The sequence below is a fragment of the Alligator sinensis genome, unplaced genomic scaffold (assembly GCF_000455745.1).
Source record: "Alligator sinensis unplaced genomic scaffold, ASM45574v1 scaffold1200_1, whole genome shotgun sequence".
Lineage (NCBI taxonomy): Eukaryota > Metazoa > Chordata > Crocodylia > Alligatoridae > Alligator > Alligator sinensis.
The window spans coordinates 288,738-310,667 of NW_005842772.1; the positions used below are offsets into that span (position 1 = coordinate 288,738).

At 55.0% G+C, this 21,930-nt stretch overlaps 1 protein-coding gene across 1 annotated transcript in view; it reads left to right on the plus strand.

Moving 5' to 3' along the window:
• The window catches only part of BAIAP2 (BAI1 associated protein 2), a 64,467-nt gene that overhangs the window by 12,791 nt on the left and 29,746 nt on the right, over window positions 1-21,930 (plus strand). Inside the window, exons 4-6 of the mRNA XM_025216882.1 lie at window positions 12,736-12,797; window positions 13,513-13,584; window positions 14,319-14,456. Coding sequence (XP_025072667.1) covers window positions 12,736-12,797; window positions 13,513-13,584; window positions 14,319-14,456 — 272 coding nt within the window. The remainder of the gene's footprint in view (window positions 1-12,735; window positions 12,798-13,512; window positions 13,585-14,318; window positions 14,457-21,930) is intronic.

Here is a 21,930-nt window from a genome sequence, read left to right on the forward strand (position 1 = left end):
GAGTCAGGAAGGTGCATAATGCATGTCGGAGCCGGGGCGCGCGCTGGGTTGGAGGGCTGGCCTGTCCCTGCCTGCCTCCTGACTGATCTGACCTTTCCAGCTCTGTTATTTCCCCGCTATAGTCTTTTGTAATACTCATGCTCGTGTGCGCGTGGCGTGGGGGACGGCGCCTGCAGTTTATTTGGGTTCAAAGTGCTCTTGTGAAGTACGAGGAGTTCAAATTATGGGGGAGCTCGGGGGGCGGGGGGCTGAGCCCCCCCTATAAGATTTGCAAATCATAACCTGGGAGGTCTCCCATTTTGTTAGGGCATTTTTTTTTGCAGACCCCCCCAAGAGTCAAAGTGTAATTCAACCCTGGTTCAACCCTTCAGCACAGGGGACATCCCTGGTACCCGCTGCCGGTGACAGCGCTTTGATACAGGAGAGGCTGGAGCCGTGGGGGGGGGGTTGTTTTTAAGAAAAAAAGGGAGAAGAAAGCCATGGAAATGCCCAGCCATGTCAGAGCCACTTCTGCTTCCTCCTTTCTGTTCTGCCCCAGCTTTCAGGTTGATGCCCTCTCTTCAGAAAACTCACGGACTTCATCTTTGAAAGCTGTTTGCAGCCTTACAGAGGAGCAATGCCGGTTAATGAGGCGCATTAGCCCGTGTCTCCTGCACTTGGTGCCCCCAAGGCGGGGCAGGGGCAGGGGCAGGCCTGACGGCCGCCACCACACCCCAGCCGAGGGGAGTATCCCCGCATGTAGGGACGGTTGTTGTCTCTGCGTTTGGGCCCTGGAGACGTTTGCATCCTTCTCCCACCTTCCCGGTGCTCCCAGGCAGAAGGCAGTGCAATTTCTCGCTGCCTGCCTCCCTGCCGCTGTAACGAGGTCTGTACACTGATACCCTCCTGTGTCTGCTAATTAGTACTTTACCCTGAATATAGTGCCTGCCTCTCCCCTGTGGAAGCTGCCTGGGTAATTGGACATTAGAGATTTGCTGATGAATGCAGTGGGAAGGATGCATGTGTACAGAGGGGAGCAGCAACATAAAAGCAAGCCATTGACCCTCAATCGCACCTGCCTTCCTGAGCAGGCAGTAAAAATGTAATAGAAACTGCTTCGATTAAACCAGACTGGTTGCAGCAGCTGTATGGGAAACTCCTGAAGTTGCTTTACAGGCACCAGGGGTGCAGGTTGTAGCCGTGGTGGTGTAAGGACGCAGGCAGACAAGGTTCTTTGGGTAAATCCGATATCTTTTATTACACCGACTCAAGTAATTGGGAAAATACTTGTTAGTGAGCTTTCGGGTAATGCAGCTGGTTGGTTCTTCTCTTTGCCTCTTAGTTAAGTTAAAGGAACCCCCAGTCTTAAACTTCGCCTAATAGATGGAGCCAGTGTTAACCGCAGAGGTTTCCGCGGCTCTCCAGCGTTGTCTGGGTGGGCGAGTTGCCGAGAGAACTTCAGCCCACTCTTGCTTTTTTAGCTACAATAAATGAGGCAGTCAATTTTGCGAGGAAATTAGATGCCAGGAGGCATGTCTACATGTGCATTAACGTCCTTTAGGTAATGCACAGTAAATCTAGTACCTCTGTTGTGGGGCTCTAGGAAAATGTACATTCTCCTGTCTTAATGCATTCACTAAAGAGCAGGTTTTAAGTGATGCTTATGCACATTAGCCTATTCTAGTGTGCATTAAGTAAATAGCTCTTTTTTTTAGTGATGCTGTAATGCACATTAAAATAGGCTAATGCACATTAAAGTGCACGTGTAGACACGCCAGGGCAAGGGGAAAGGGAAGGGGTGTGACATGCTTGTGCCAAGCACCAGTTGTGTAGCTCACCCTGAGGTCTCTTTCAGCTCTCAATGCATGGACCTTGGTGTCTCTTCTTGTGGCCTTTTGGAGTTGATACGGTCAAGTCCTAGACGCTTGTTCCTTCGTTGCTCATTTTATAGGATCACAGGAAAGCAGGGCTGGAAAGGACCTCACAAGGTCACCTAGTCCAGCTGCCTGCTCAAGGCAGGACCAACCCTGACTCAACCATCCCAGCCCAGGGTCTGGCAACCTGCTTTTGAAAACTTCCAAGTATGGAGAACCCACAACTTCTCCAATACCTGGCCACCTTCAGAGTCAGAAATTCCCCCCCGATCTCCACCTTACATTTCCCCTGCTGAGGCCCATTTGTCTTGCTCCCCAGGCCCCGAATCATTTTTGTCCCTCTGCGCTGCCCTCTTTCCAGCCTGTCCACGTCCTTCTTGGAGGGCCAACACTGGACAGCACTCCAGCTGAGACCTCCCCAGTGCTGAATAGCCCTTGACTTGCAAATGATACCCCATCACCACAACCCAGGCGGCTGTTAGCTTTTTTTTTTTTGCAACCAGAGCACAGCAAATGGGGATGCTGTCTGCTGTGGGTGCTGCTTGCAGCTAGTTTGAAGTCCAGATGCCGACATCAGAAAAATAAGGTATCCAGACAGTGCTGCCAATAACCCCGCAGCTTTGCATGCGTCTGCGGTGCGGAATATCACAGAATCGCAGACGAGGAGGGTGGGATGGGAGCTCGGGAGGTCACATCTAGTGCATCCCCCGCTCCAAGCAGGACCAGCCCCAACTACATCATCCCAGCCAAGGCTTTGTCCATCTGGGTCTTGAACACCTCCAAGGATGGAGAGTCCACCACCTCTTGGGGTAGGCTGTTGCAGTGCTTCACCACCCTCCTAGTGAGAGAGTTTTTCCCAATATCCAACCTCAACTTCCCTCGCTGCAACTTGAGCCCATTGCTCCTTGTCCTGTCATCTGCCCCCACTGAGACCAGCCCAGCTCCATCCTCTTTGCAGCCCCCGGCAGGGAGGTGAAGGCTGCTATTCAATCCCCCTCAGTCTTCTCTTCTGCAGATGCAATCAGCCCATTTCCCTCGGCCTCTCCTCATCAGTCCTGTCCTCCAGCCCCACAACCATCTTCGTTGCCCTCCACTGGACTCTCTCCAATGCATCCACGTCCTTTCTGTAGCGGGGGCCACAGCTGGACACAGGGCTCCAGACTGGGGTTCTTACCTTCTGGGTGAGGTGCCTGGGCCCCGTGGGCAGGAGGATGTCTTCAGGGGCAGCGCGGTTGTGCGGGGGAGTCTGTGAGCTACCTGCTTTCCTGCCTCCGTGGAACCGAGCCCTGGCACCGCTTTGCCATTCATCTGGCTGGCTACCTCTTAGCTTGAGCAACGTTGTCGGCGGTGCTAGACCAGTCCTGCACATGATGCAGGTAGGGGTGGAGCGAGGTGGGGTATCTCTACCCAGCCTCCACCCCCAGCTTTCCGAAACGGAAACGGAAAGGAAGGCAGCTTCCTGAGCGAGAGGCCAGCACTATTCAAAGCCAATGGCAAAACCCACTGACTTCCCCTGGGGTAGAGAAGGGTTTGGTCCTGGCACAACATGCTTTGCTCACAGGAGGAGCAATGCCTTTTTCTGGTCCCTCGAAAGACTCCAGAACAGCTTCATCCAGGAGGGCAGAGCCGCAGGGCCCAGAGGAGCGGCGGAAAACGAAGGGACAAAAGTCTCCTTCGCCGTGAAGCGACAGGCCTTCACTCCATCCTGCACCAGGGCTCCCGACCCTGAGCCCACATCGTCCTCCTTAGACCCGAATGCATTTGCGAGAGACATCAAAGGGTTTAGCCAAAGGCACCTAACCACTGATTGAAAATCTCATTGCTCTTCTTTTGGATTTCAGGAGACACAAGCTTCCACTCCATCTGCTGGGCTCTTGGCTGTGGCTCTATTTATTATTAATGACTGAATATACCTGGGGTTTTTTTTTCCTTCCTACTCCCAAAGGCAGCGTCAGAGCTGCCAGTGCCTCTTCTGCCGCAGTTAGCCCCGATGCAGAGCAACGTCCTGCACAGCAAACCCCTTCCTAGCCTACTGCATCTTTTACCCTCTATCGAGGGGTGCCAGGGTAGTGACTGGGACTGGTGCAGACTGGGAATCGGCTTGCCTCTCTGTTAGGGGGAGGATTGGGAGTGGAGGGTGGGCTGAAACAGGTCTGCTGCAGAAGGGCTGGCTGGGGACCAGCGAGCAGAGGATGTGTGTTACAGACTCCCCGATACGAGCCCGTTCTCCTAGAAACCAGCTTGGTGTGTGGGTGGATCTCGCTGTGTCAAGCTGCTGCCCAGACGCTGGTTTTCAGTCTTTGATCAAAGAATCGTCTTCTGAGCTGTGACCTTTTTTAAAAAAAAAAAAAAAAAAAAAAAAAAAAAAAATTAATGTAAAAAGTGCCGTCCTGATGCTGCTGGCTCGGGTGACCTCCCGCTTGAGCTGGTGTCAGGAAGGACCTGGGTGGAGGGGCAGAGCGGTCATGTAACCCTGCGTAAACGGGGTGCAGTGGTGTGCGGTCCAGCACGCCTCTCCTCGCCTTTGGAGCTGGTGCGTGCAGCCCAGGTCCGTAACGCTTAACGTGTGCAAGCGCCCAAACGGGAGCAGAGGTGGGTTATTTCAGAGCCGAGTAAGGCTACCGTCAGCGAAGGGAGCCCAGTTCATCTAGCACCTTTTGCATTTTGAAAACCGTCCTTCCAGGGCACGTAGAACTGCTCTGCAAAGCGTCCAGGGAAAGCGCTGGCATCTGTGGGTTTTAAATAAATGATGCTCATTTCTGGCTTTGCCTCCCGTCTCTTGGGCCGGGCCTCTCTCCGAGTCGGGCTCTGGGTTTGGTTTCATTTCTGTCTCTTCTGCACGGCAAACGCTTTCTGTCTGGGTTTCTGCATGGAGTCCTTCCCTGCGGTGTTAACACACACGCGGGCAGCAGGGTGTTGCATTTTCCTGGCTGGCTAATTGCACGGGGGGTTATTTTTTGCTTCTCGCTCTGAAGACGCAGAGCTGTGGGTCAAAGCCCAAGGCTGCGACAAGATTAAATGTGCCCCCCCCTTTTCTGTATGCCTCCGACCAGCGGGGCTGTTGCACGGTTTCTTGGCGCTCGGCCCTCTCGCAGGGGCGATGCTCCTTGTCAGGCTGAGCGGGGTGGGTTTGGCGTGCCGGCTCTGGGACGGGAGCCAGCGCAGCCTCGGTGCTGGAAGAGAGCAGACCTCTGCTGCGAGGCCCCTTCGGAGACCAGCAGGCGAGTGGCAAGCTGTCGGCCTCTCCTGCAACGTCTCTGCGGGAAGAGCAGCGCTTCCCTCCCCTCCTGGCCCGAGACGTTCGCGTTGCAAGAGGCGGCGTGTTGTCGCCCCCTCTCTCTGGTGCATTTAAAGAAAACCACATTAAGCAGGCGCCAGGCTCCGCTCCAAATACCCCAGCACCCCGTGGGCGAGGGGAAAGCCCCCAGGCGCAGGCACCTTCCACGCCCCAGCTCTCTGCAAGGGGGGCACCCCTCTTGCCCCGGGCTTTGGCTGGCTGATCGCAATCTCCGCAGCCATGCGAACCGACCTGTTCGGCGGTTCTTCCTGGGGCGTGGTGGGTGAGACCCCGTGGAGCGCACAATCGCCCTATAGTTCTCAGCAAAGGATCCTGTGAGTCAGACAGACCGAAATAGCAATTCCTTTTTCTTTTCTTTTTTTGCGCTGTGTCACTACCATTGTTTATATTCGTTGCAACCGTGACATTGGCCCTCCCTAGCAATGGCACTGCCTGCCAGAGAGGTGTGGTTTGTGGGCCCAGCGAGGGGCTGGGAGCTCCCTTTATGGCCGCTGCCATGTTGGGCAACCTACTGACCCCCCCGCCTGCTTTCTTCACCCGTGAAGTTCATGCACGCGCGTGTGCACGAGTGAGAGAGCACGAGGGGGGGCGTCCTGGATTCGACGTGCACCGTTTGCTGCGTAATCGATGCTTTCCGCGTTCCCTGGCTCATTGCACGGCGGTGCTGTGTTGGTGTTCCCTTTGCAAACACCGTTTTCATGTTGATGTGAAAGCCCTCGACGTGGGAGTAAGCGCTGGGCTGATGCCTTTGCGGCGCTGCCGTGCTCTGGGGAGCGGCTCGCTCGCTGCTTCCACGTGCACATCTTCCATCAGCGCCTCTGGGTCCCGGCCAAGTCTGAATCCCCAAACCCCACAGCTGAAATTCACTGCGCTCCCATCAGCCAGATGCGCTGCGCGGCTGGCTCTGGTCGGTAGGATGCCGCAGATCCGATGCTAAGTATAGGCCACGCTCTCCCTGCTTTAGAGCTGCATTTCCTTTAGATGTTTTAACCCTTTCCCAGCTCCTGAGACTCGTTCGCTCAAGCGGTAGCTTTTGGGTCAACTGTCCCGTCAATCAGTAACTGGCCTTGCAGCTTTTATCGGGGGAGCGTTCCGGTTGTAATGCATCTCACACCCCGAGGGATGGACGTGAGCGGGGATGCACTCGGCAATACGCTCCAGTGTCAAGGAGACCCTTGCTGTTGTGCTGTCACGCTGCGCGCACTCGTGAAAGACTGGTTAGGCTTTTGAATGTCCCGTGGGGATCTCTGAATGCAAAGCATCCATTTCCGGCATCATTTGGTCCGGTTTGGAGCTACCCCCTCTCCCAAATCTTGGGCTTGCAGCAGGCAGGAACTTGAGAGATGAGCTGACTTCCTATGAACTCTGCCCCAAGCATCAGGGCTTCACCCAGCTTGCCTGGGACCTGGGACATCTTAACTGCCCTGCTCTTCAGGGCGCGCTGGGCACACTACAGCTTCCTGGCATTTTGGCATTGCAGAGTTTTACTGAAGCAGGAGTAGCATCATCTTGCTGGCTCTGGCTGCCTGGCTAATGGCAATGGGTTAGAGCCACTTCCCAGGAGAGAGGATTTCTGTTGCAACGTGTACGTGTTAAATGGCCGCAGCCCCTCACTGCGCTGAAGGGAGCCAGCATCCGTGAGCTGTCCAGAATAAGGACCTGGGGTTTCGGCCGCCTGGCAGGTGGGGAGAGCTCTTTGTGCCCTGTCCCCCGTTTGAAGTGGGATTGGTGTCAATGCAGATGGCACCTCCATGCACCTGGCAAGCAGTGCAAAGCTCCTGGCGCGCTGGCCTGTTGAAGGCAGTGGGAGTTTGATGACGTGCAAAGGCCACAAATGCATAACTTCTTGTTGGGAGAAGATCCTCTGGGATGGTGGTGGGCATGACCCCCCTCAGTGCCTGGCCGGGCCCTTTCATCTGTCTGCATTTGAGCACGAAGACCTCTGGCTGGCTGGGCGAAGGGCCAGGGGTACGGGTACGTAACGGGGGAGGTTGGTACACGCTGCCTGTGCAGAGAGGCAGCCCTGAAGTCTGGACTCAGACGTGAACGCCTGCGGTGCCGGCCCGGTCCTGTGACTCGGCTCCGTTATCCTCTCCTGTAAAGGACGGTGCTGCGCGGGTTAATAGCCGCAGATTTCAAAGAAGCAAAACTCCAGAAATCACAGCGAGTCGTAACATGACATCACTCCTCCTTGTCCTCCGTTGAGCGAGAGCCCGGCGCTTCCCACCATTTAGCTTTCACATCTCCACTGGAGAGCAATTTCCTGCGGGTCTCGCGGTGTTCACCTTTTGCCCAGACCTTCCCTTTCATGCGTGTCGCTATTCATTGCAGAGACGGGTAATTGCTGCAGCTGACCGCCGGCGCCGGCTGAGCACAGAGCTGCTCAGCTTTATTCAGCCCTGGCAGAGCGGCTGTAAAAGTTGAACCGTGCGGTTTTGGCAGTCCCTTGGCTAGAAAACCCCACCCGGCTGGCGGCTGGTTGCAGGCGGCGTGGGCTGCGCGGTCTGGCTCGTAAAACAGCCGAGTGACCAGGGCCCTGGCGTGGAGGAACGACTGAACAGCGTGTGTGGTGCTGGGCTGGTATTTTGGGGCCCTTCCTCTCCCTCCCTCCTGCCTGGCTGACCCTGCAGCTTTGCTCGGTGCCCGCAGGCACGGCTTGTTTTAGGGCACCTGCGTCATCAAGGCTCAGAGGAGCGGGGCTGGATCGCCCCCCGCCAGCTGCCCCACGATAACGCAAGGGGTTGGTGCTTCGTACGCTGCAACTTGCTGGGGTTTGGAAAGGGCTTTGAGAAGTGATGAAGGATGGAGAATTCAGGTCTGCAAAGGAAGGAAGCCTCCGCAGGGTTTTGGGGTTTTTTTTAAATTGGTCCACATGGCTGATGCCCGAGAGGGACCCGCACACACGGTGCATGGTCCTCAGCCCCTCACTAGTCGGGCCGCGGTTTGATAACACTCCCGAGCAGGAGCAATACCTCTGTATCTGCAGCCTGGCCCGGCCCGAGGTCAGACCCCAGAGCAGAGGTTCTCCACCTCCATGGGCTCAAGGCAGCCTTGGAAAATGCCAGCTCTGAATATCCACTCATTTTTGACTACAGAAAAAACAGAGCAGTTCTTCTGCTGCAAAGACCTCAGTAAGCCCGCAACGGGGGTGAATGGTTTTGACGCGATGGATTCCTACGAGAACAGCCGTTCACCGGGTCGGACCACAGGTCCATCGTGCCCAGTCTCATGCTGCACAGCAGCAGAGGGAGCATGAACTGGGTCTGACCAGGGTTTTACCCTGTTCCTCTCTCACTTGCAGCCTCCTACACTTTAAGGTCTAGGACAGGGGTAGGCAACCCTCGGCATGGGTGCTAGCCTGTGGCACGTGAAGGCATTTTGCTTGGTACACGCGCCTCAGGGTGGACGGCAGGGAAGGGGCTGGGGCCGCGCTGCCGCAACAAGGATCGGCTCCCCTGCCATCTGCCCTGGCACGCCGACATCGTACAAATCGAGGTTGCGGGTGTTTTTGGCACTCCAGCCAAAAACATTGCCCCTGGTCTGGGCAGTTCTGAATTTATCTCGTGAATCCCGTCCGCACATCTAACTGTGCCCATATTGCGTGGCGTTGCCAGCTTTAGCTATTTTCCAGGGACCTGCAAAAGTGTTGCTAAGCCAAAGGCCCAAAGCCTGTTTGAGTCACCGTAGTGGGAACCTTGGCAGATGTGACAACTGGCTTGGTCAGCAAAGTAAAGGAAGCCATCGGACACAATTAAACAAAGCACGAGAGTGAAAGGACATAAGGGAAGACCATACATTAAATAATCCATATATATTGTATCATAGGAAAGTATGGGAAGGAGTGATGGATGTAACCAAATGCATTACCTGTTTTATTGCTATAATAGATATGTTTCTGTTAAGATGCTTAAATCAATTGTAGAAACAAAAACAGCCTTGTCAGAGAAGACCATAAAGTGAGAAGAAACAGGCCAGCGCTGAACAACCTTCCGCGTTGGGAAGGAAAGGAGATGAGAAACCCTCCCCCTTTCTTTCCTAAGGAGATAAATCCCAACTAATTGGGCACGTCTACACATGCATTAATGCACTTTAGGTAATGCGCATTGAATCTAGTACCTCCAGGGTGAGGTACTTAGCCTGTCTTAATGAGCGTTAACTAAAGAGCACGGTTTTAAAGTTGTGCTTAATGCACACTAGCCTATTTTAATGTGCATTTTAGTGATGCTTTAATGTGCATTAAAATAGGCTAATGCGCATTAAAGCACACGTGTAGATGCATCCATTGAGACCTTCCAAGTCCACAAGAGATCTGGTTCAGTCCAGTTCCAGCAGTTTCCGGGAAACAAAGATATTTCAACAAAACCAATCACAGATCATTTATTAGAATATTAAAACCAGCCATTTATACATATTGGACATAGGCTGGAAGGAGATTTGGAGAATTTAGCCAATTCCAGAAGACCTGCTGCCAGTCTGCATGCCAGCCTCCTCCCACCTCTCGAGCCCCCCAGCCGGTATAGGTGAGAATACAGATTGTGCTGTAGCGGGCAGCCAGATAGACTTTGGGATAAATATTTGTTTTCATGTTTTAAAGTGCAAGCAAATAAAAGGTTGGGCGGTAGACCTGTTTCTGCCTCTTACCAGTAGCCTACCCACAAGGTTCACAGTGGCACCCCTGAAAGGATCTCAAGGCACCCCTTGAAAGGGTTTCAGGGAGCTGTGGGTTGAGAATCGGGGAATTCCTGGCCCTCGTAATAATCTGCAGTGTGGGATCTGCAGAGCATGGCAGGGGCAAGAAGTGCTCTCGTGCTGCACTTGTAGCTAACACATGACGGGCAAGGGAAGCTCGTTAGTGCACTTTGCACTGCCCGGGGCTCTGCTTGCTTTTCCCCTGGACAGACAAACCGACAGACATTTGCAAACACTGATCCCGGGCGCTGAGCTGACAAGAGCCGAGTGGAAACCACAACTGCTCACGGACGAGGACACACGTGGCTTGCAAGGTTGCAGAATTGCACCCGTGGCCAGCCAGCTCCTGTTCCCAAGACTGGGCAATAGGGGGGGTTTGCGATTTCGGCGAGACCTTTCTGGAGGTCTCTACCCGGCCGCGCTGCTGTTAGCGAGCGCTGCAAGTTAAGCTGGAGGCCGACACGTGTCCTGTGAATCGGGAAGAGAACCCCCTTGCGAAAGGGGAAGGATGTAGATCACGCCGTCTTCAGGCACCTGCGTGGTGCTGGCTGGCATCCTGGGGCCCGCGCGGCAGCAGGCGTGCGGTGGCTGCCCTTCCCTGGAGGCAGGAGGGGCTTGGAAGGGGGTGTCAGTACAGAAGGGAGCAACGGGGGCAAATTGTTCCTTGCTGCATCCCTCATGCAGTTCAAAATGGCCTGTGCTGCAGGGAAAATGCCGGGCTGAGCGGGGATTAGTGGCTGTAACTATGGCTACTGCTCCTGTGTCCGCTGAGTTAGTTTTTCAAGCTTTCCTTTGGCAGGAGCTCGGTCACCTTTGCATCCTGGGCCCTCAAGTGGCCTCTCTGAGCACATTGCAATCTTCCCGGGGACATGCAATGCTCCTGGGATTTCAGCTTTATCCCCCGCAGGAGACACCATTCCTCTCTTAGTAGACATCATCCGCTTCTGGGGCTGCAGCGGCTCTCCTTGGATGCAGCTTTGTGCGCTCCCGGCTCAGGTGTCCTTTTCTCTGGGTTGCTATGTTGCTGGGATGGGATCTCGCCTCACCTCCTCGGGGATCTCCAAGGACACGAGCAATGATGTAGCTATAGAAACGAGAGAAACACTGGGTCCCCCCCGCCACACTGCAATGCCTTTGCTTCCGTCGCAGAACGTGGCGAGGCATGCGTCTCCCGCAGCGCGTGCCTGAGGTTGGGAAGGGGAAGGGAGGGATTGTCTCTCTGAAGCAGAGCTGGGGGAATAACGCAGCCTAACCCACCTGGGACCCTGGCCCTAGCACCTCCTAGACCAGGAAAGTCCCCAGGGGTCTTTTGGTGACCACAAGTGTCTGCAACATCACCCCAGCTCTGATTTAAAGAACAATCGTCGCGGCTCCCTGCAGCGCCAGGCTACACCCACCGGCTGTTGCCCCTTCCTGCATCTCCTGGGCTGCTGTGGAGGTCTCGCATCTGACTGCAGACCCTTTCTGATCCTCCTTACCGTAGAGGAGCTGCCAAGATCGCAGGCTGAGCTTCAGGCTGGGAGCCCAGAAGAGCTGTGAAATGTAACTCCTGTTTTCATTCCACAAATAACTTGCCATCTAGGCTTGAAACTTTGGGCCAGACTGCAGGGTGGCCTGCAGAGATGTCTGCGTGGAGGCTTGCACTTGGTGCGACACGTGGAGGACCCTAAATCACTGCTGCTGTCCAAACACCTCGGGTGTGTAGGAAAGGTCTGGCTTTCTTGCATACCTACTGGCCTCTGGCTGCTTTACCGCTCCTTCCAGGAAGAGCACGGACCGTCTGCAGACACTTCCTCAGCCTGACGAAGGGTGTTTGTGCCCAAAAGCTCACTAAGAAGAATTTTCCCAACTATTTGAGTTGGTCTAATAAAAGATGTCTGATTGACCCACGTCTAAGGACGTGTCTGTCTACGTCCTTAGACCAACGTGGCTACAACCTACACCCTAGGGCAGGTCTGAGCATTTCATTCCCTCCAGAGTAGCTGCTGCGCAGGGTCCTGGGACAATCTGCAGATGCCTCCTTGTCTCCTCTCCCCGGCTGTTCTTCCAGCATGGTGCACATCGAAGGAAGAGCCGGCAAATGCAGTTAGAGGTGGGTTAGTCGAACCGAACCTGTGGAAGCTGTGACCGGATAAGTTAAGGGAACTTGTGTTCAGTGACTGTCTCCTTGATGCGACGCAGCAGGCAGGGCTAATGCTGCTTTATTGGGACCCCCGTGCGTGCGATACACTCATTGATCCTGGTAGTGAAACGTTAACCTGTCCGCGAAGGCACTTGGCCTTTGCACTGGTGGGCTGAGGCTTGGGAGAGGACGGGGGAACCAAGTTTGGCTGTTTTCTAGGCAAAGATTTGGCCCAAGCGCTGTATTCTGACTGACGGCGCTTAGTGATGCTTGGGGCTTTAATGTCATTTTATCCTGGCGGTGTGTCCATGCCCTTGCTCCCTGGTGCCACGTCCCCTTGACGTTAGGATGCACACACTGCAGCCGCCGCAAACCTGCTGGCATTCGGCACATGCCCCCCTAGCGCTGCCTGTGCCTCCGCCGGGGTGAGCCGGCAGGCGGGGTGTGCTCACGTTGGGGCAGGGCTCCGCAGAGGAGCGCTCGGCCCGCTGCCTGTTCTCTGTTCTGTTTCCTTTTCATCCTCAAAGTCTGTGTGTCGGGATCCAGAGCTCCCGGCTCAACGTCCGCGCACGCGAGACTTGACTTAAACTTAAACGAGCATCTGACAAACGCTCCCCGAGTCCCCAGAGCTACTCCGTGCATTTGCACGAGCGCTGCTTCCTGCCACCCGACCCGTGTTCGTGCTCGTGCTCCCATCGCTCCCAGCAGCATGGGCGGGCTGCTGAGCGCCAGAGGTCTCTAATGCTCTCCCCTTCTGTCTCTTGCCTTCCTAGGGGACGTGCTGTTCCAGATGGCAGAAGTTCACAGGCAAATCCAGAACCAGCTGGAAGACATGGTAAGTGGCACCCAGCTTGCGGGCGGTTTCTGGAGGAGCCAACACCTGTGGGGAGCAGTAGGCAGATTTTCGGACCAGGCGGTGCCTCGGCTGGCTTGGCTTTAGCAGGAGAGGGGAGCGTGGTGCTGCAGAGAGCTTGCATGAAATGACCGCTCAGAGTAGAAACCTCCTGTCATAAACCTCAGGCTGAGCAAAGGACTATGCCCAGAGGCGGGTCAGAGGTGCACTGTGGGATGCCTTGAGAGGACTGGGTCACGTTTCATTGTCTGGGTGGAAGAACCAGCCACAAAGCCAGCGAGCATCTCAGGGAAGCCTCCAGGCCTGGGACCGAGGAGCCCAGCGGGCTCCGGTTCCTGTCCCTGCTTCGTTCTGCGTGTCCAGCTCCACGTTGACCCTCTCTCCGAGTGAGCTCCCATCTGTTTCTCTCCGTCCATCAGCCTTGCTTCCTTTATCCATCCAGACAATCATCCGCCTGCCTTCCCCTATCCAGTTGGCTGCCCTGATGCTAACCGGTCTCTCTCCGTGGCAGCTCCGCGACCCGGCCGTCCCCACGATTGCTCTTGCTCTGTCATCCGCTCCCACCAGCCCGTTGCTGTCTTGTCTGAGCGCTCCTCGGTTCGTGGTGCACAGGGCAGGGATCCCCTCTTCTGCTCCTCTCTGTGTGCTCGGTTTTGAGTCCAGGGCATCCACTGTGCGTTTCTCTTTTTGTTTGCAGCTGAAGTCCTTTCACAACGAGCTCCTCATACAACTGGAGCAGAAGGTTGAGCTGGACTCCCGGTACCTCAGTGTAAGTAAATCAAACCCTTGTTTAACCAGCACTTCCTGGCATCCTCATTGCTGCCCTGTTTCCTCCTCCATCAGGGTGGGGGAAAGGCTTGCACCCTTGCATGGCTCGTTCTGCTCACCTTTGCGTAGGTCCAGATACGGCCGCCAGGGTTAAAGCCCAGGCACCCAGCAGGCTCCTATTTAAATAATGGCCCTTTTGCAGCTTTTTAAGCAAAAACAATCCCCTCCTGCTGTCCTCTGCAAACCTGCAGGCTTCAGTGCTCTTCCTCCTGCCGTGCCCACCATGAGCTTTTCACACCCCGTCCCCATCGTGGCCTCCAGGCCAGCGGGTTCTGGGTATTGTAAGACGTGCGTTTCCCAATTTAGTCTGCAAGAACTGATACTAATTCAGTAACTATTGATTTGGATTCCAGTAGTGTTCGGAGCATGCTAGATGCTTTCCGATCGCCCAGTCAGCATGAAATCAAGTTTTCATTGCTTTTAGCGATTTCCATTCCTCACCTCTCTATCCTACTATGAAACCACGATGGAGACGGTATTTCCGCTCTGTGGGTTGTTGGGAACATGGTGCCCCCCACAGCTCTCAGAGGAAGAGGACCATGCATCTGCCTTTCAACATGCCCTGCAAACCCTGAGCCTGACGGGCCGCGCTGCCGCGAGGGCGTGATCTGTGCTCATCTGGTGCAGAGAACCTGGTTTCTGCTCTTCAGAGCTTTTCTGCTGTGCTCTTTCCAGGCTGCACTGAAAAAATACCAGACAGAGCAGCGGAGCAAAGGAGATGCGCTGGAGAAGTGCCAGGCAGAGCTGAAGAAACTTCGCAAGAAGAGCCAAGGGAGCAAAAACCCGCAGAAGTACACGGACAAGGAGCTGCAGGTAGGACTCTCGCCCTGCTTGCGGGCTTTGTCCAGTGTTGAGGATGCCCCCGAGGCTGCTTTTCCATAAGGCAGCTGTTTCGTGCCGCACACAACTTGCCCAGCTGCAGCAGCTCTTTAGGTGAAGAGCATTTTCCTGTCAGATACGAGTCCAGGGACCGTGACGCATGGGACTGGCAATTGTGGGGGCCTGGTTCCTGCTCCAGCCCCGTGACCCTGGCTGGGTTGCCTCCCTCTCTGTGCTCTCCCTAGATTAGGGAACGGTGCTTGACTTTGCAAAACCCTTTTTGCTCTGCAGCTTGTTTAATTAATTCTCTCTCCTTGAATTGACTGCAATCGCCTCTTTTTTTTTTTATTTATTGGTGACTGAACCAGGAAGATTTTCATCCTGGTGAAATTGCGTTGTGCTAGATACCTCTCCCTGTGGGTCTCCTTTCTGCGGAGATCTTCTCCAGGGCCTCTCCCTTTGCAATGCCCCTCCGTTTTCCCACTCCCCTTGGGTGTGACAGGATGGCAAGCGCAGGCTGGAGGGGTCCTCGTTGGAGACAGCAAATAACTTGACTAAGCAGTGACTTCTGCTTCAAGGATACTTGAAAACCCCTCACTGCTTTCTAATCAGATTTTGATTGCATCCTCCTGAGACTGCCACAGAGTCCCTAGATAGGCAGGCGAGCAGCTCGGCACAGCCTCAGTGAGGGGAGCGTGACATTTTGTCAGGTGTAGAGGCTCAAGCTTCTGGATTTCCAAGCAGGGAGAAAGCCCGGGAATAATGTCTGATTAAAATGCATCTGGCAAACGGTTCTGAAAGTTGCCGCTGATGCACGCAGCACCAGGCCTGACTGTGACAGAGCTGGGCAATGACTGTGGGCGTTAGTCTCCTGTGGATGCCAGTGACCCCAGATACAAACCTCACCTGCCCCCCGTCAGTCTGCAGCAAGTCGGAATAAGCAGCGCGTCCGTCTGCAAGCACGTGGTGGCCTAAAATGCTCTCTCTCCTTGTCCGGGCCTGTTCCCATCACCAAGGCCGTGGGGTAAACACAGCAGTCCTGACACGTTCCTGTTGCACGGGAGGGGTGTGGGGGGGAATTAGTGCATGGGCCAGAGGAGCTGCACAATCTTGCCTTTTGCAAGTGACCTTTTGCAGGAGCTGCCGCATTACCCCCGGGACTGACATTAGTCAAAGGTTACTTGAATGAGAAGTCACCCTTCCCAACCGGTCCCCGAGCACGGATGACAACTCCCCAACCCAGCTCTGTTGAAGGGCTCTGTACCGAAAAGCACGTGCAAAGTAATCAGCAGATAATTAGAGTGAAAGTTATGCAGGGGAAGTGACATTTCCAATTGTACCGAAATCCAGGGAGCAAATTACTCTTTTGGCAGCGCGGATCAGAGCGCTCACTGAAGGGGAACGACGGAGGTGTTTATCAGCAGTCCCATCTCCAGCCTCCGGAAGGGAGACTCGGTTTTATTTTGGGTTTTATACTGCTGTGTGTTGAGCTCTTATGTCTCTGCGCCCTCTAAACGCCTAGGGCTGTCCAGGAACGATTGGTACAAGTCAAATAAGGTTTGCGCAGCTCCTTCCGAGTCGGTGGGGGCACTAAAACATACTTCGGGGTCCTGTCTGCCCAGCAAAAAGACCTACCTGATTGTGCATCCAAGTGCCTGTTTCTTTGTAGGAGGCAAGGATTCCTTAGGGGGCTGGCTTTTGTTGGACCGGCTGTGTAGTCGGGATAGAGTTAGGCAAGCTTTCGAATGCAAGGCTTTCTTCATCAGGTCCGATCAGAAAAACACAGCATAGCAAAGGGCACTCGTACACGTGACGGTTTGCCCATGTGCACGGCAGTGGGGGGGAAAGGAGAGACGTTCATTCTTCCTTATCATTAGCTGAAAGAAAGAGAATTGCAGACCAGTGGGCACCGGTACCTGTAGGAAATGCAAGGTATGGGGATCAGCGATGCTGAACAGGTGAGGGGGGCTACAGCATCTCCCGACTAGCTGGGGAGTGGGCCTTGCCCCGCCTTGGAAGGCGTTTCGCCCTTCGCCCAGGGTGCCTACCTGGGTTAGTCCATATGGATTCTCCCCAGCTCTTTCCCATCTGTGCCTTTTACCACAGGCTACAGGGAGGTAGTGACTGCTCGTCGCAGAGCATTTGATGTTCCTGCCACGAGCTGACAGATACATGGGCTCGCTCCGTAGGCGGTGCTTGCTCGGGTGGAGGGGAAGAGGATCAGTCTCTGACTCTCTTTATCTTTCCAGAGTAGGCATTTAGGAAGTGCTTATCTCTTTGAAAAAGCCGTATGATGGCTTGTAGGCTTAAAAAGAGCCGTGAAAACTGCTCAATGGCTGGATTTGTCTGGATTAAAATAAAAAGTTGCCATTGCTGAATTGGGCCAAGTGCTGTGTCCCCTCTGCTCGGGGCTGGCCTGTATGTCGGTGTTGCAGGTCTGCAGCAGACAGGAAGGAACGACACACCCTTTATGGCAACACTTGCCATTATGTCACTTTTATTTCTGGTGTATTTGAGAGCAGGGGTTTTGGCCAGTCGGTAAAACTGCTCCGCGTGGCGGTGGCAGGGGACCCCGAAGCGTCCAAGGCTCAGCTGGACTCTTGTTCTAAACCCCTATTGCAAAATGTTGGAAGACAAACTTTTCAGCTGAGGCAGCTTTTTAAGACAAACGCTTTGGAAGGAAGGGAGAGGCTTTGTTTCGTGGCTAGCAGAAACAGCCGTGCGAGACTGGCTTGCAAATTCGAAGTGGAGCCGGGGGGACGGCGTCAGCACAACGGTCGGCTCTGTGCTCCCCGGGGCATGCGAGCCATTGCAGAGGCGCGGCCTGCCCGCTACGGCCATCCTCTTCCTGCGTCTTGACCTTTCTCCTTGTCCCCCGCCCAGAACATTTCCCCTTCTCTTGTTTTGATTCTTGCCTTGGCTCAGCACGCAGGCTGGCCCTGCCAGGAACGGGGCTTCACCACCCGTCGGGGTGCATAGCGTCTGCAGCTCCGCTCTTCTGACTTCCAGCATCTAAAGAGCAGCTGGTCAGAGGGGGAAGCCTCTTGCCTGGGGCACGGAGAACGGGATATCTTGCTGCCTTCCCTGGAAACAGGCTTTAAGGCCAGCTCAGGATCCTTGGCTGAGCGGCGGCAGTCACGTGCACGTTCAGTCTTGTTCCATCAGGCGACGAGCTCTCTGACTGCTCGCTCCATATGGGAAGCTAGCGAGCTGCGCCTTTCTCAGCAAGGGCATTAGCATATGTAGGAGAGGAGTTGGGATTGGCATGGTGCCACCTTTGTGGTGGCCTTGTAACACCACGGCCATCCACCTGGCTTGTAACCAGGATGCCAAAAGCTCTTCCCAGTACCGGCAGCAACCGGAGCCGAGCCTCCTTGAGCCCGCATTTGAAAAGGAGACCCGTCACACAAGAGCTGGACCCTTGGAGGTTATCCTCTCTAATAGCGGGAGAAGTGGCTGCCAGCAAGAACGTCCTGGTGGCTAGAGAAAATTGATTCTGTTCAATAAAAAAAGGAAATCTGCTTTTGCTTTGAAGACTGGTGCACTTTTAAGACATTGCAGCACTTTGCAAGTGCCTGTTGAACGGTCATCGGGATTCAGATGCTCTGCCATCTACTGCCGCCTTTCTTGAGAGCTGCGGTAAACGTGACGGCTCTTTTATGCGGGTTCGTTGTCTGCTAAATTGCAGCATTTTCTTGTTGTCGGGAAGTAAAACCCAAGTTTCGAATCTGGGCCCCGGCCGGAGGGGACAAGAGGATGCTCTTTAAATGGGCTCTGAACGTGTTGCTTTCTTCCTTCATCCCCCACCACCCCAACCGTCCCAGGAGCTCCAGCTCCCTCTTCCCTTAGCCCAGCCTTGCTCTGCCATGTCTAGACAATGGGAACCCTGAGGGCTACCCTGTGGTGGGACAAGGGGCTTGCTTGGACCAGGATGCTACGTGGGCTGGTTTATCTCCGAAAGGTGTGAGAGATCCCTTGCTGCGTCCGATTTAGCAGGTGGGGAGGCATTCAGAGCTCAGCAGGAGCGTCCCAAGGGAGATGATTTGTTCGCAAAGGGAAAGGCCTGTGGCTGAGACCCATCAGGCGCCCCACTTAAACTTGCCCAGCTGAACATGCAATTGCTTTGCTCAGGTACAAAGAGCAACACCCGCTCCCAAGCAAACCTAACCCAAATCAGCAAAGCCCCTCGTGCGCGACCCTCGGGTGCCGGTGAAGAGCTAATCCAGATCTGTTCTGTCCCTTTTGGGTCTGGAAAGCTCCAGCTGCAGCATGAACACCCGAACACACTTGTCTTTCTCTGTGTTAACTAGATGAAGGAGGGACTCTAAAGATGGATGTGAGCAAACCATGCTAGTACTCGCAGTAGAAAGAGCTCTGCTTCCACGTGACGGTGCCTATGAGCAGCTCTTAACGCGCTTAGTCCATGATCTCTCCTGCTAGCGCTTGACGGTATTTAATACATTGCAGTGGCCGTTTGCGAGTGTCTAAATGCTCTACAGTGTCTTTGCTTCGGGCCTTGAGATTGGGTCTGGTGTAGCGAGGTTTCGGGCCACTGACTCTCCCCGTCTGGCCTGCAGCTATGAGCTGCTGTTACCAAGTCCTGTGCCCGCTTAGCCCGGCTCCTCACTGCTCACGGCTCGGGTATAAGTGAGGACCAAGGGTTTGATCGGAGGGAGACGACCAAGTGGCTCCGACATCCCTTAGCAAAGGGATCTCTCTTTTCGGGGGTCTTGGCACGTATTGGAAGTCAGAAGGACAAGCCAGTTCTGTGCACTGCTTCATGGATTGTATTAGGAAGGCTAAGCAAGCAATATTCAGATTAAACAAACATACCTGAGCCTCACCGAACAAATTACAGCCGAACCCCTATCACATCCTGGCCACAGCTGAGACTGAATTAGCGGGTTAACGATGAAGTCAGTTTGTGAAAGCCGCCCGTTTAATGCAGCAGGTAATGGGCTCACCGGGATGATGCAAGAGAGCTTGCTGCTCATTAACCTCGTACGTGCGCCCCAAAGCCCCGGCTCTGGCCGTGTCTGTGCCAGGAGCACTTTGCTGGGGTAAGAATATCACTGCACGGCTCCAGCAAAGCTCAGCTTTTTGCTGGCACAGAGCAAAGCAAGTTCTCCTGGTAAAGGCACGGTCTTGGTACCAGGGGTTTCTGCCAGCAAGAATCACGTTGGCCGGCGGCGGTGCCTCTTTACACCCCAAGCTGACGTAACCGGGCCAGCCGAAGTCTTTTGTGTAGACATCGCCCAAGGTTTTCTCCACAGCGGTGACCTTGGCGGAGCGGGCGAAGGGCACAGCTGTTCGTTCTGGTTTGAGATTTGCAATCAAGAGGGATTCACGGGGCGAGGGCAAACCTGGCTTGGCTTGTGTTAAGGAAGGAGAACCGCTTGTGTGGCTTGTCTCTGGCTTCCTGCATCAGGGATTCCTCCTTAAACCTCGTCGCTCTTGACCCCTAAGACCTGCCTCTTATTCTCCATCTCATTTCCAGTCGTGGGAGAGAAGAGGGTTTTGCTCACCGAGGGAAGCTCACACCACAGGTGAGGGGCTCCTTGAACCCTCCCACTCCTCCTTCCTGCCTGCGGCTTCGTGCCCCATATACCAGGGTGCCTCAGTTTCCCCCACCAGGGTCTGTGTGCCCCTCTTCTTTCTCTGTGCTGCATCCTCCTTCCCCAATTGAATGATGTATCACTCGCATCTGGGAGTTAAGTCTAGTGTGCAAAGCTCTACCGGGAGACGTGCTTGTGCCCGAAGGCCATCGACCAGTCTATAGACAGTTGCTGCGGCGCTTCAGTGTTAAACACACAGCCTTGTGCACGTCCCTTTGCGGCGTCTAGATTCCTGCCCCAGCCCCGGCTGCCGGGACCGAGAGCGTTCCCCGAAATGTTGGAGTCGACTGGCCTTGCTCCAAAGTGGCGGGGGTGTCATACCCGGTTTCCGATGCACCCGGGCGCTCTGAGCTCGACGCCGTCCTTTTTCCACTCGTTCCCGTCGCTGCTGCGGCTGCCTGGAAGCCCCTCGGGCAACGGGAGCCAGATGAGCGCTCACGTGCAAGGCGCAGGCCTCGGGGCATCAGCGGTTTGAGAGGCCAAACCCAGCTGGCCGGGCCGTGCGCTCCCAGATGCTGACCAGGGGCTGGGCCTGGAGAGACCGTCTGCGAGTGGGGCGAATTATTGGCTTCGGCTCCGGGAGAGGGGGCCGGGGGCATGGTCCTAGGGAGGGCATCTGCAGAGAGACTGACCCTGGCACCCATCCCACCTGGCTTCCCACCCTGCGTAGGGGAGGGTGGGCATCTTTCACCCAGCCTTGCTGGCTCTCTTTCCTGCTGCTTCCTGCTATTCAGGGGGGTGGGGAGAGAGGCTTGGCAGCCTTTTCTAAAAGGGGAGGTTAGGTTAAATTGGTCCTTGATTGGATTATAACTCCCGGCAAGGTATCTTAGTGTCTTCAGAGAGACGCACAGCACCACTCCGGTCTGAATATTTTAAGCGTTAAATACCATCGGGTCAAACAGCCTCGAGTGACGATAAACTTGTTGTAATTGAGGCCTCGTTTTGATATTCCCATAAGGCAAAATAATTTTAGTTATAGGTCAGGAAGCAGTAATTGATGAGTCGGCTCAAACCAGGCCACCGGGGCTTATATAAAGAGACAAACGGGGAAGACTTATGTAAAAGCGCCGAGGCCACTCCCGATTGTCGGTGGCTGGACGCGGGGAGCCGGGCTGTGTTGCCTTCTGACTTCAGGCGTCTCTCTTCCTTGCTGAGCACAGTCGCAGGGAGGTGGGAGGTACGGGGGTTATTTAACATCTCTCCCGGGAGGATCGCTGCCTCCCGCTCGTGGTTGTGGTGGTTGAGTTTTCCCACCGGCCCAGCTTGCTTCTCTTCTTATTAAATCAGACTTGGCGGGGGAGTCTGAACTCGATGCATCCCAGCCTGAACGGTCACCTTCGACCCTTCCTGCTTCCTCTTCCTACACGGCTTCCTCCTCCCCATCCACGACCCTGCCTTCACGCACTTGCCGCGCGACATCTTAATTATCGCCAGCTCCCGCCGGGGGGAAGCAGCCAAGCCCTCCCCGCTGCCTTTCCAACCCAGCGGGAAGCGAGGAGAGCTGGCAAGCTCCGGGGAGCCTCTTCGGAGATGTCCATCTTGGTGCTTGGCATCCCTCGGGCTTCGGAGAGGCAGCGGGGCTCCCTGGTTCTTCCTGCCAGCAAATAGCTTTGGGCTCGGTGCTAGAGGAGCCCCCTGTGGGGGGTCTATATTGGCAAGTTGGCTCGATAGAGGAGGGAACAGGTCTTGCCCCCGTTTTCTATTCAGCTGCTACAGCTGTACCCCATTCGCTTTAAGGGCAAGTAGAGGATTGTGAGGTTGTGTCTACGCCGAGGTCCCTTGGCTGCAGCCCAGCAGCACTATCAGCTCCTGTTAGGGACCAGGCTCACATGGGTGTTTACGGGGGTGGGGGT